The sequence below is a fragment of the Gopherus evgoodei genome, chromosome 6, assembly GCF_007399415.2.
Source record: "Gopherus evgoodei ecotype Sinaloan lineage chromosome 6, rGopEvg1_v1.p, whole genome shotgun sequence".
NCBI classification, from domain to species: Eukaryota; Metazoa; Chordata; order Testudines; family Testudinidae; genus Gopherus; species Gopherus evgoodei.
Window position 1 is genome coordinate 8,486,248 of NC_044327.1, and position 12,731 is coordinate 8,498,978.

A 12,731-nucleotide genomic window follows, 5' to 3' on the forward strand; every position below is an offset into this window, starting at 1 on the left:
CTAGCCACAGATTTGCCTTCTAGTGTCGCAATAATACCAAAACATCCATCCTTGTGATTCAGCACAGTCATTTACACAATCTGGTTGTCTTCCGCCTCGCTATAATAAGGGATATTCAAATTGTAACTGTGGCAGTTTGGCATGGGTGTCTTTGCTGTCCAGGCTTTGCAATGTTAAGTTGTTGTTTTGGGTAATGGTCAGTGTGCGCCGTGGGAGGGCCATGTGGAGAGAGCACCCTTGGTCAGTTAGTTGACAATGGAACTGAGACAAGCCAAAAGACATGGAGCATAGTGGGGTGGAGGGAAATCTTTAATGTTTAAAAAGAGTATTCACTGGATATATATGCATCTTTTGGCATTTTTCTTGTATGTTGTTTGTGTTTGTTTTGTCTGTTCAAATACTCTTAAGGGCAAGGACTATGTCTCTGTGTGGGACCCTGATAATAATTGGATCCTTTGGGTCAATAATAACACCTCATTAGTGCCATTTTTTCTTGTTTCTCTTTTTAAATTTGGAGATGCCTGGATGTTTCTAATCAAACTAATATATTTGTTTTCAGTTTGTGTTCCTCCCCATTTCTGTGTGTGCACATAGTGTAACGTCATGTATTGCAGCATATGGTAAACAAAGGAAGTGTCAATGACTTAGAATTCTTCTTAATAGTTATTGATATGACAGTGATGGTTAAAGATGTACCCTGTATATTTTCATTGACAGATTCCAGTTGCACATTGTTTTGGACCTCCGGGACATTACAAAAGAAAGTTTTGCACCGTGTGCAGAAAGCAGTTAGAGTCCCTTGCATTTCGATGTGAAGGTAATTTAAAACCTATATATGCACGGTCATGTTGTGTCACATAAAAATAGATATATGTGTATTTCTAAAGATCTATAAGATACGCTAATAATAACCCCGAGATAAATTCCTTTCTTTTTGCATTTATGAGAGAAGCTCGACTTAATTTGTACCCTGGGCTGCTTCACTTGCATTGCAATAGGTTGGAGCGCAGATGGAGGGAAGAGGGAATAGGGGTGGACCTAGAGTCATGTTGGATAGTTTTGGGCCCATTCTGAAGACCCTTGTAAGCAACATCAGGGATCAGAAAAAGGCTTTATAAAGTTAGTTTTAACGTTTTTTTTTTAATTGGGTGATAAAAACTTGTGTTCTCTTTTGATGGTCTTCATTGACTAGTTCAAAGAAAAGGTATTGTTGACAGTTAGGGAGGCACTTATACCTTGAGATGAGTTTTGATTTGATGAATTTCCTTTGTATTTGACAGACCAATTCCTCTTCCTTTCGGCAGACACTATCCTTCAGTTGTAAACTAAACAATCAAAGTGTGCATTATGAAAGAGCCCCTAAAGACTGCTTAGTTATTACCCTACGCTCCTGGGCTGAAGTTAACACATCTCCCCAGTCATTTCTAAATCTTGCTTTTTAAAGACTGTTTTGTCTTTTGAAAGTGGTTGTCTATAAACTATTTCCTTCCTACTCAACAAATCTGTTCTTTTTGGTATCTGGAGGCATATCTGCCAACTGCAATGCAGTTTCCAGCTTTTACTCCTATTAATAATGCAGAGCCAACACAGCTTTGCTGCGTGAGCTGCAGATTGTACTCTACCAAGTGTACCAACAACAGAATTGTTGCTTTGTTCCAATCAGCTGTGCCTCTGTAACCTCACTGAAATCATGATTTGGTTTGCAGAAACTTTATTACTGGAGATGTGTGGATGGAAAGAACTCAGCTTGTCTCTAAGTCCAGGCTGAATTTACGAAACTGTCAACATTTTCCTTATCAAATGTGTATTTAAAAAAAAGAAAGTTGATAAATAACTCTGGAACTGCACAATATCTCTTTTTACCAAGTAATTTTTGTGGCAGATTTGTAGTCAAGTTAGGACTACACTTAATCTATTGGGGGAGGGAAAGCTCAGTGATTTGAGCATTGGCCTGCTACACCAAGGGTTGAGAGTTCAATCCTTGAGGGGGCCATTTAGGACTTCGGGACAAAAATCTGTCTGGGGATTGGTCATGCTTGAGCAGGGGGTTGGACTAGATGACCTCCTCTCTTCCAACCCTGATATTCTATTTAGAGATGTCATACTTACTACCTTGTTATAGCAGTTTTCAGAAGGATTCTTTTCAGAGAAGAAAAAAAATGTTGCTTCTCTTGTAGATTTAAACATAAGACAGTCTTTGCTTATGTGCAGTGGTGAATTACATCCACAGCCATGTATAGGACTACAATTAGCTAGAATGTGCTTATTGACTTTATTTATTACCATTTGCAGAGCACTTTTAAAATTAAGTTTACAGAATATGTAACTTGATTCTTGTAGAAAGCATGACTGTCATTGTTACTGGCTGTCAGCATGGCTGACTTCTGGCGCAGACCTGGAATACTCCTCAGAGTTGTGTGAGGTGGTTGGAACAATGGGTTCCGTGAATGCTACAGAAAGGTGGTTTGTAGGCATGGTGGAATCCTGAGATTCATGTTCTTGATTTATTTGAAGAGGCAAATGTTGCTGTCTGCCCAGAATGCTCACTTTTAAAGAACAGTTCTGTTTACAATTTAGATTGTAGCTTATTTTCTTTTATTTTTTCTTCTTCTTCCAAATGGTTCATGGCCATTTGTCCCTGTGTAATTTTACGTTTGCGGTGTGTCTTCCAGCATTTTTATCCATTCTGTTACAGTAACGTGTGTCTGTTAAGGAGGTCATTACAGAACTGTCATTCCAGGTCATGCAAGTTTTGTTGCATTTTGTTGAAGCTGTTAACTTGGAATTCCACTTTGCTAATGGGTCAGTGACCTCTCCTTTGTAGCTGAAGCTTCAGGTCAGCCTTTAGGAAATCAAAATACTACTTTTGGTCCAAAAGGAAAACTTATCCAAATCTTCATGGGCCATAGTAAGGCTTCTTCTGGTGGAAATCTAGCAGCTGGATATATCTGACTTCTAAAACATCTGGCATAAGGGGAGGCTGTAAACCCCCTCCCACGCTCCGGTGTTCTGTCTCTTGACATTAAGATGGAGACTAGGATATAGAGTGCAAAGAAATTTGGACCAAATCTCCTAAATGGGATGGATATGCCCCTTTTCTTCTAGAATATATTCAAGTTGAAATAAGGAATCCAAGTTGACATCTGACAGCAAAATGGTTGATTTCAGATATTAGTCCCTGGGTAACATTCTGCTGTCTGGCTGTTAGAGTCCACTTATGATTCTGGGTTGTCTAATGTAATCTCTCTTTGTGTATTGCACACACAGTATTTGTGTATATTCAGTGGAAAAGTGATCTAGGTTTCCTGGGTAACCTAACAAGCTAGACAGAGAAACATGGAAAAATATTTTCTTTTGGTGCTACAAGAACTCTTTGATGCTCCTAATAAACTCTTCAGGTCCTTTAGACATGTCATTAAAGGTGTTGGAGTAATGGTCCTGATGATGGATTGCTGGTTCCAAGAAAACCAGTACAACATACTGTAGAGGCAGCGGCAGTGCAAACTCCTCCACACTCCATTACCTCTGTGTGTGTGTGTGTGTGTGTGTGTGTGTGTGTATGTGTGTATGTATGTTTACTGTCTGCTCCTAGGCCAGCTAACGATGTGGCAAGGAGCAAGCCTGTCCCTTATTTAGGTATCAGGTTAAAAGAGTGCAGTACAACACTATTAATAGTTCAGTGTCCCAGTATGCTACACTCACCCTACTTTGGAGGGACACTTTGTCAGACACGATGTCTGTTCGTTCCCTGGGACCCCTACTGAGACTCCGAGTCAGGCAGAGTGGAGGAGTTTGAAGATGTGATTTTTGGAATGTCTACAGTCGTCTGCCTCCTCTCCCCCTGCAATGTCAGAGTATTTAGGGATACAACTTGGTGGTTGGCTATCACTGCCCTGTGTTTAGGACTTCATTGTTTTTCAGCTATAGAAAATAGAGAAAGTTGCCCTTCTTATTAATGGGGGTCTCCTGAACTCTACTTTCTCATTTTGTTAAAGCAAAATTTCCAATTTAAGGTGAAAGAGGTGATTATATTAGGGAAGAGGACTGATTTCTCTGAATCAGACTATAGACATTCTTGTAGTAAACTAGCCAATTGTTCTTATCTTACTTTATTGGAAGAAATAATTAAATCACTCAAGCCAAAATTAGCTTTGTCTTCCTACATACTTGCTTTTTCAGTTAAATAATAGTTGCATCAATTAAATGCATAGTAAATTGAATAACACGCACCATAATATAGATAAACGTCTTGCTTTTTGCTCATCTTTGCTGAACAGTAAAAATCATGAGAAATGCTGTGTGGGGAGATAGGAAAATAAAACAAACCTGGGTGCTAAAGACATTTCCTGTTTAATTTTTTACTTTCAGTGTGTGAATTACACGTGCATACAGATTGTCTCCCATTTGCTTGCAGCGATTGTCGTCAGTGCCATCAAGATGGGCATCAGGATCATGTGAGTGTTAACTTGTGTGACTAGAACAGAGTATGAAGTACAATCAGTTACTTTCAATGTAAAACAAACCTGAATCCTTCCCCTCCTCCAGTAACATCCTCCTCCAGTTTCTGTTGTGTGGCTTAATGCGTGAGTGACATTGTTTTGGTAGATATGTTTCTTATATATAAGGAACAGAAAAATACATCCTGTATATTATTGGATTTTGTTGTGAACTGATGCTACTTTTTGTTTTCTAACATGTTACTGACATTTGTCCAATGGAGAGCAGGATGTTGCTGCTGACTTTTAGACATGCTCGGTGGAGCTCAAGTTCAGCATACCCAGAGGCGTTCAGAAAATCTCGGTCTTTATTTAAAAACAAAAAAAAAGACCAATCTGGTAATGGGGAAATGGAAATTCCCTCTTCTCTCCAATGTTGCTTCTACATCTTTTTCTTTTTTTTTGCTTCTCATGATGTGAACCTATTTTAGAGACACTGTAATGCTAACGGTACAAGCCTGTTGGCAGGACAGATATAATTATCATCAAAATACAATGTGCCCTTCCTACTGATGGATCATTTCTAAACTGTAGTGTCCTCTTTGTGAAGGGTGAAATGACTGTACAGCTGTTGCACTTCTCCCTGTTGTTGTAACTCAGTTATTTTAAATTTTGTAGCCAAAACTTTAAAAGATGGCTGCTGAAAATTAGGGTAATTTAGTGGATGTTGAGACCTGATTTTCAGAAGTGCTGAGCAGCCAGCAGCTTCCATGATAGTCAACAGTTACTGCTGAATGTTGAGCACTTCTGAAAATCAGGCCTAACTGTGGTGCTAGTAGTACCGTAGCTTTTAGCACCACTTTTAAAATGTTTGGCCTCTCTCTCTCTCTCTCTCTCTCTCTCTCTCTCTCTCCTACTGAAGGCTGACTAGGCATTTTGAAAGGGTCTGTTGTTATAGTAGCTAGAGGTGCCATTTGCTGTGTATATAGCTTTAGTGTAAGAATACTACATTGTGGGCTGTATACAGAACATGTAATACAAATTAATATTTCTGTGTGCGGAGTTGTAGCCATATCGGCCTCAGGGTATTAGAGACAAGGTAGGGGAGGTGATATCTTTATTGGACCAACATTTGTTGGTGAGAGAGATGACTTTCGCGCTTACTCAGAGCTCTTCTTCAGATGTGGGAAATGTACTCAGAGTGTCACAGCTAAATGCAAGGTGGAACAGATGGTTTAGCATAAGTGGGTAACACATATTTCAGGGGACCATTCCATGTGAAGTGGCCTGTTAACACCCTTGCAGTTAGAGGAGGAAAGGAAGATGGGGGTGGCGGGGGTGGTGTTAGTGGTTACAGATTGTTGTAATAAGTCATAACTACACTGTCTCTTTTCAGTCCATCATATTGAGTGTCTAGCAAAGTTATGTATCAGAGGGTAGCCGTGTTAGTCTGGACCTGTAAAAGCAGCAAAGAATCCTGTGGCACCTTATAGACTAACAGACGTTATAGAGCATGAGCTTTCGTGGGTGAATACCCACTTCCTCAGATGCATGTCATGACATGCATCTGAGGAAGTGGGTATTCACCCACGAAAGCTCATGCTCTATAACGTCTGTTAGTCTATAAGGTGCCACAGGATTCTTTGCTGCTTTAGCAAAGTTATGAATTTAAGCTCCCAGGCTCGTCTTTTGAAAGGCTTGTGCAGGTTTCCTTTGAGGATGAGGACTGATAGGGCAGACCTAGAGTGATAGTTTGTGAAAAGTGTCCACCCACAGGTGATGTGAGGTTTTTGTCTTTTGTCGTTTTCCTGTGGTTTTTCTGCATTTTGAGCTTTTGAGCAATGTGACACACCCCAAGGATGCAGAGAATCATTATAGAAGCCACACATTTCTGAGAGCTCTAAACCCATTTCAGGCTGGCTGCTGCTTATGTCTCAGGCAAAATGTTTAACGTTTGCGCCTCAATTTTTTAACCTGTAAAATGCTAATTCTAATCTCTCTGAATATTTTGAGAACTAAGATTTGTAATGGGCTGTGAAGATGGAAAGTGATATGTAAGTGCCAAATATTGTTCCTTAAGTTGATGCATTTATTACAGAACTAAACATTACAATGCTCAGGAAAACGGGACAGTGAGACTTCTTTATCCTGGATTTTTTGTGGGATTTTAATGGTCTACTGCAACTTGCTTACTCTGTATTTCAAAGGAAAATAATTAAATATTTTATATATTAATTACATTAAATATGCACAACATTCGGTGATGTTTTTCCTAAAGCCTTTAGGGTTAATTTTAAACTAATCATGTAGGGACATGGTAGTATTTGGCATTTGGTATAATACAATCGATTGATCCATTTTCTCAGGATACATACCATCATCATTGGAGGGAGGGAAATCTCTCGTCCAGTGCTCGCTGTGAGGTCTGCAAGAAAACCTGTGGTTCTTCGGAGGTGCTGTCTGGCATGAGGTGTGAGTGGTGTGGCATTCTGGTATGTAAACGTCATTGGTCATGTCTGTGGAAATAAAAGCATTGTTAATTTGATGTATTTAAAACTGGCTATGAATAAATCAGTCATTTGTTGGATGACACTCGATAAATCAGAGCAAAAGTAAGTTTGGGGTTTGTTTCCTTTAGTTTCCAAAGTGGAGGAATTTTAAAATAAGCAGATAAAATTAGGAAATTCTTAATGCTGTGTCTTAACAGGATTCTTTGTGGGTACTAACACTGCATAGTTAACTGCTGCTTCTTCGTTCAGTACAGGGCTGCTATTTCATTTCTTGTCTTGTGGTTCTCACCCATGATGTATGTTACCAGTTAGTCCTTCTATTATTGACATGAATTGTAAAAAGAAACAAAGATTTATGCTGATTACGTGGAATCCCTCCTTCTAACCTGTTCATGTTCCCTTTCACCATGGAGTGTTGTTGAACCCTGGAGATTGTTCCCAACATTTCTTAACGTATATTTGAATTTATGTATTTGATTTTGATTTTGTACCGCTAATGTTTGATTCCCATACAACAGAAGTATCCTTTCATCCAGAAGAGAACCAAAACTGCTTACAGACGTATAACTGACATACAACCTGCTGTGTAGAATAGGGGTCACTGCATCCATCATTAGTCACCTAGGGGGTGAAACGCAGAAACAGTGCCTAGAAATAACACACCAATCGTTAGGGGATAGGAAGTTAAAAACATATTTAATAATTAAAAACAAAAGTATTTTTGAATTGCCACACTAAGTCTTAAAACTTACTGTAGCAAGCTTACCTGTATCTTAAGGGTTAACAATTAGTCAGTATTTCAGGTATATTTTATGTCAATTATTTAGATATTCAAACATACTTTTAAAAAACAAATACCTGAAATAACACAGATCACCATTTTTTCTTTAATTTTTTGCGAACTTCTTTTATTGGCTCTGTTCATCAGTTTGTCATATGTATTTACCATAATCTGATTCCAAGGACAATAGATGGTCTAGAATAAACGTAAGGCAGAAATTTACTCAAGAGTCTGGGCTGATGACATAAGCTTCAGAAGGGACAATTCCTGAATTTGTCAATGGAAGTAAAACCCCAGGAGGAGATCGCAGCCTCGACTCCCTACAGGGTAACCTATTAATTATAACACTCTTGTCCACGTTTTGATCATCTTCCCACTTGTGAGTACCACTAGAATGCAAAATCCAATGGTTCAGTGCAAAACAACCTTACTATTGTTCCTTTATGTCCATGTATGTAAAACTTTAGATTTCCGTAGAATGTTTTTAATATTTTAAAAAGTGTTGTCACATGTTAAGAATTCTCACTGTTATGTCAATAAAAATATAGAGAGTTAAAATCAAACCTGATGTAAGTGGCTGCAACTCCATTCATTGCACAGGAGATGGACCAGTTTACAATAAGTATGAATTTGTTCCAGCATGGTTTGCAAGGCCATTGCCTAAAATTTTATTATAGTGAGTTAATTTTTTTACAAGTTTAATGTCTGAGGTTTGACACGTATTTAATGATGTTTGTGTTTATAGGCTCATGCTTCTTGCTACATTATTGTACCACCAGAATGTACTTTTGGAAGATTAAGGAATATGATTCTTCCTCCGAATTGCGTGCGGTTAGTTTCTCGCAATTTCAGCAAAATGCACTGTTTTCGAATATCAGAGAGCCTGCAAACAGAACCAGGTAAAGACTTTGAAAATGGTATCCAATAGAGTGCTAAATATGTGGAGTTACTGTGTTTTACATCAGTATTGAACTGAATCTTTTAAGGTTGCTGATCATGTAATACGTCTTTTTTGAGGATGTAATATTAATCTATTACTAGCTAAGGCTGCTACTTATGCTACATGATATGGATTCTAAATACAGAGCCTGCGGAATTCTTGTTTCTAATTGACTATTTGGCATCAGTTCTACTGAGTTTGACAATAAATATCTAGGTACCTTGGTTTTCTTGCTATAACATGTTCTAAAGAAAGCCTAGTTCCAGCTTGCACATAACATGATTGTATATTTACAAACATAGGGCATTTTTATGAAGGAGAAGACTAGTTTTTTTGTGAGCAAATCATGTCTCAGCCTGTAGCTTCTATTATTCCAGAGCTGAAGCAGCAGTATGTCACTTCTGCATTTATAGGAAAAATAAATCTCCATATACAGGGTGGGATGGCAGAGGAGAAAGCAACTGCGTTTTTAGCACCTTTTTCGATCAAACATGTCTTCCCCTCCATCTCACATACATTTAGTAACTTAACAGGTGCAGTGTTTATTGTGGAAACTGTAGACCAGAGTCGTCTTTAACTAACTAGGATACTGATGCTGATGTTCTTCTTCGAGTGATTGCTCACATCCATTCCAGTTAGGTGTGCGCGCCGCGCGTGCACGTTCGTCGGAAACTTTTTTACCCTAGCAACTCCAGTGGGCCGGCAGGTCGCCCCCTAGAGTGGCGCCGCCATGGCGCTCTATATATACCCCTGCCGGCCCGCCCGCTCCTCAGTTCCTTCTTACCGCCGTGTCGGTCGTTGGAACTGTGGAGCGCGGCTTAGCTGTCCTCCACGTCCCTAGCTCTCCTAGTTTTCAATCGCTTATCTCTAGTTCTATATAGTGTTAATTAGTGTTGTTAAGTAAATAGTTTAGTCAATAGTTGTTAAATAGTTCTTGGCCGGGGGCTTAGCCCTTCCCGGCACCCGGCGCCAGGCTCATGCCTGTTTCGCCGGGCTTCAAGCAGTGTGCGGCCTGCAAGAAGCCCATGCCCACCAGCGATCCCCACGAAGCGTGCCTGAAGTGCCTCGGGGAATCGCACAGGTCTGACAAGTGCCGCATCTGTAAGGCTTTCAAGCCGAGGACAAAAAAGGAGAGAGATCAGAGGCTCCGAACTCTCCTAATGGAGGCGGCACTTGACCCGTCGACTTCGCGGACCGTGGTCTTGGCACCGGCACCGGATCGCTCCGGCACCGAGAAGACTCCTCGGCACCGACCTTCTCCGGCACCGGAATCACAGCCTAGGCCGTCGAAGTCTGCTACTCCGGCCAGGCAGACCCGGCTTGAGCGCCCGGCCTCGACATCGGCCGCGGCACCGCCGGCACCGTCAGCACCGTTGACTCCGGGCCTGGCGGGTCCGTTGAGTCCGGTGCCGCCGAGCTCCCCCATGAGATCTGGGGTTGAGATAGTGGTCCCGTCAACACCGGAGACCTTCGCCTCGGCTCGGGACCTTATTGCCCTGACGGAGCCCACTCGGCTGCCACCCCCGGTACCTCCGGTGCGGGTCATGTCCAGGGGCAAGCCCATGATGTCGGCGCCGCCCAGAGACAGTCCTTCGCCATCTAGGTCCCGACGTCTTGGGCGCTCCAGATCCCGACGCCGCTCGCAGTCCCGGCACCGCTCCCCTCAGCGGCACCGGTCGCACTCGCGGCAACGGTCGACCTCCGGACGGTCGCGGTCAAGCTCCAGTCGGCGTCACCGGCACCGCGACTCCAGGAGCAGGTCCCATCGCTACTCGCCGCACCGGTCGACCTCCCGGCACCGAGCTGGTGGCAGGTCCCGGTCTCGGTCGACCTCCCGGCGCCGAGCCGGTGGTAGGTCCCGGTCGACCTCCCGGCACCGAGATGGTGGCAGGTCTCGGTCGACCTCCCGGCGCCGAGCCGGTGGTAGGTCCCGGTCGACCTCCCGGCACCGAGCCGGTGGCAGGTCCCGCTACCGAAGCGACACCCGGTACCGATCAGGATCCCGGCACCGTGACAGATCCAGGTCCCGGTCCCGATCCCGGCACCGATACGACTCCCGGCACCGGTCCCCGGCACCGAGACGATCCTCCGTGCCGGCCCGCGCCGGCCCGTACCATCCGGGGTCGGCCCCGCCGTGGCCCTCGAGACAGCCGTCCGTATCTTCGCAGGCGGACAGTGCGTATGCGCTCGGCACCGACCGGCAGGCGGCGCTCTTCGGGGATCCGCCGCTGGAAGACCAAGGCCCACCACAGTGGGGATTCTGGACACCCTGGGCATACCATCAGGCCCAGGGCCCCCAGCAGCTCCCTCCCACACCGGCGAATGCGGAGCGTAGGGCCCCTGAAGCCTCCTTGTCTCGCCCCCCTCCCTCCCCGGAGGCGGAGGAAGGGTCCAAACAGCAGGACTCCGCTGTGGCTCCGGAGGTAGAGGCGAGGGCTGAGGAAGGCCCTCAGTTGGACACTATCGTGCCTGGGGTCTCCTCATCCTCCTCCCCGGATGAGGCGGTGGCGGGTACCTCCTCCAACAGTCCCCCCCCGCTGGATCTCAGGGCGCACCAGGACCTCCTCAGGCGGGTGGCCCAAAACCTGAGTCTGCAGGCAGAGGAGGTCTCGGAGATAGAGGACCCGATTGTTACCATCCTCTCTTCGGATGCTCCCACCAGGGTCGCCCTGCCCTTTGTACGGACCATTCAGGCCAATGCCAATACTATCTGGCAGTCCCCGGCCTCCATCCCTCCGACAGCGAAAGGAGTCGAGAGAAAGTACATGGCCCCTTCCAAGGGGTATGAATACTTGCACGTTCATCCGACTCCCGGTTCACTGGTGGTGCAGTCGGTGAACGATAGGGAGCGTCACGGCCAGGAGGCTCCGGCCCCCAAATCCAGAGAGGCCAGGCGGATGGACCTCCTTGGCCGTAAGGTATATTCGGCTGGGGCCCTGCAGCTCAGGGTCTCTAATCAGCAGGCCCTGCTGAGCAGGTACGCTTTTAACTCCTGGGTGGCAGTGGACAAATTTAAAGAGCTGCTGCCACAGGATGCTCGCCAGGAGTTTACGGCCATCCTGGACGAGGGCAAAAAGGTCGCGCGCACGGCCTTACAAGCATCCTTGGACGCTGCGGACTCGGCTGCCCGTACCCTCGCGTCGGGAGTTACGATGCGTCGCATCTCCTGGCTGCAGGTTTCCGGCCTTCCGCCAGAGCTCCAGCACACGATACAGGACCTTCCTTTCGAAGGCCAGGGCCTGTTTTCGGAAAAGACAGACCCCAGACTCAAGAGTCTGAAGGACAACCGGGTCATTGCGCGGTCCCTCGGGATGCACACCCCCGTGACGCAGCGTAGACCCTTTAGGCCACAGCAGCAGCCGTACCGTAGGCCGTTTTCCCAGTTCCGCCAGCGGCAGGACCCTTACAGGCGCCGCGGCAGGAACGGCAGGCGCAGGCAGTCTGGGAACCAAGGGGGGCAGAACCAAGGCTCCTCGAAACCCCCGCCTGGTCCTAAGCCTTCATTTTGAAGGTGCGCCCGAGGGCGCTGTAGCAGTTTCCCCTATGGATCCTTTCCCCCCGTTTTCAAACCGCCTTTCGTTTTTCCTCCCGGCGTGGTCCCAAATAACATCGGACCGCTGGGTCTTAAACCTGGTGCGGACGGGATACCGCCTGCAGTTTGTTTCGTTTCCTCCTTCCCGCCCTCCTTCCTCGTCCCTCTTCAGGGACCCCTCTCACGAGCAATTCCTTCGACAGGAGGTGCAGACGCTCCTCAGCAAAGGAGCCATAGAGGCGGTTCCGGAAAACGAGAAAGGCAAGGGGTTTTATTCCCGCTACTTTCTGATCCCCAAGGCCAAGGGGGGCCTCAGGCCTATCCTCGACCTGCGAGAACTCAACAAATACCTCGTGAAGTTGAAGTTCCGCATGGTATCCCTGGGGACCATTATTCCATCCCTGGATCCGGGAGACTGGTACGCCGCCCTCGACATGCAGGACGCGTATTTTCATATTGCCATTTGGCCGCGCCACAGACGCTTTCTCCGCTTCGTTGTGGGGGCTCTTCATTATCAGTTTGCAGTCCTCCC

The 12,731-nt window shown here is 45.2% G+C and overlaps 1 protein-coding gene across 1 annotated transcript in view; it reads left to right on the top strand.

The window, feature by feature from the left end:
* DGKQ (diacylglycerol kinase theta) overlaps positions 1-12,731 on the top strand; it is a 159,939-nt gene that overhangs the window by 56,204 nt on the left and 91,004 nt on the right. Inside the window, exons 4-7 of the mRNA XM_030566832.1 lie at positions 718-817; positions 4,369-4,454; positions 6,803-6,928; positions 8,473-8,626. Coding sequence (XP_030422692.1) covers positions 718-817; positions 4,369-4,454; positions 6,803-6,928; positions 8,473-8,626 — 466 coding nt within the window. The remainder of the gene's footprint in view (positions 1-717; positions 818-4,368; positions 4,455-6,802; positions 6,929-8,472; positions 8,627-12,731) is intronic.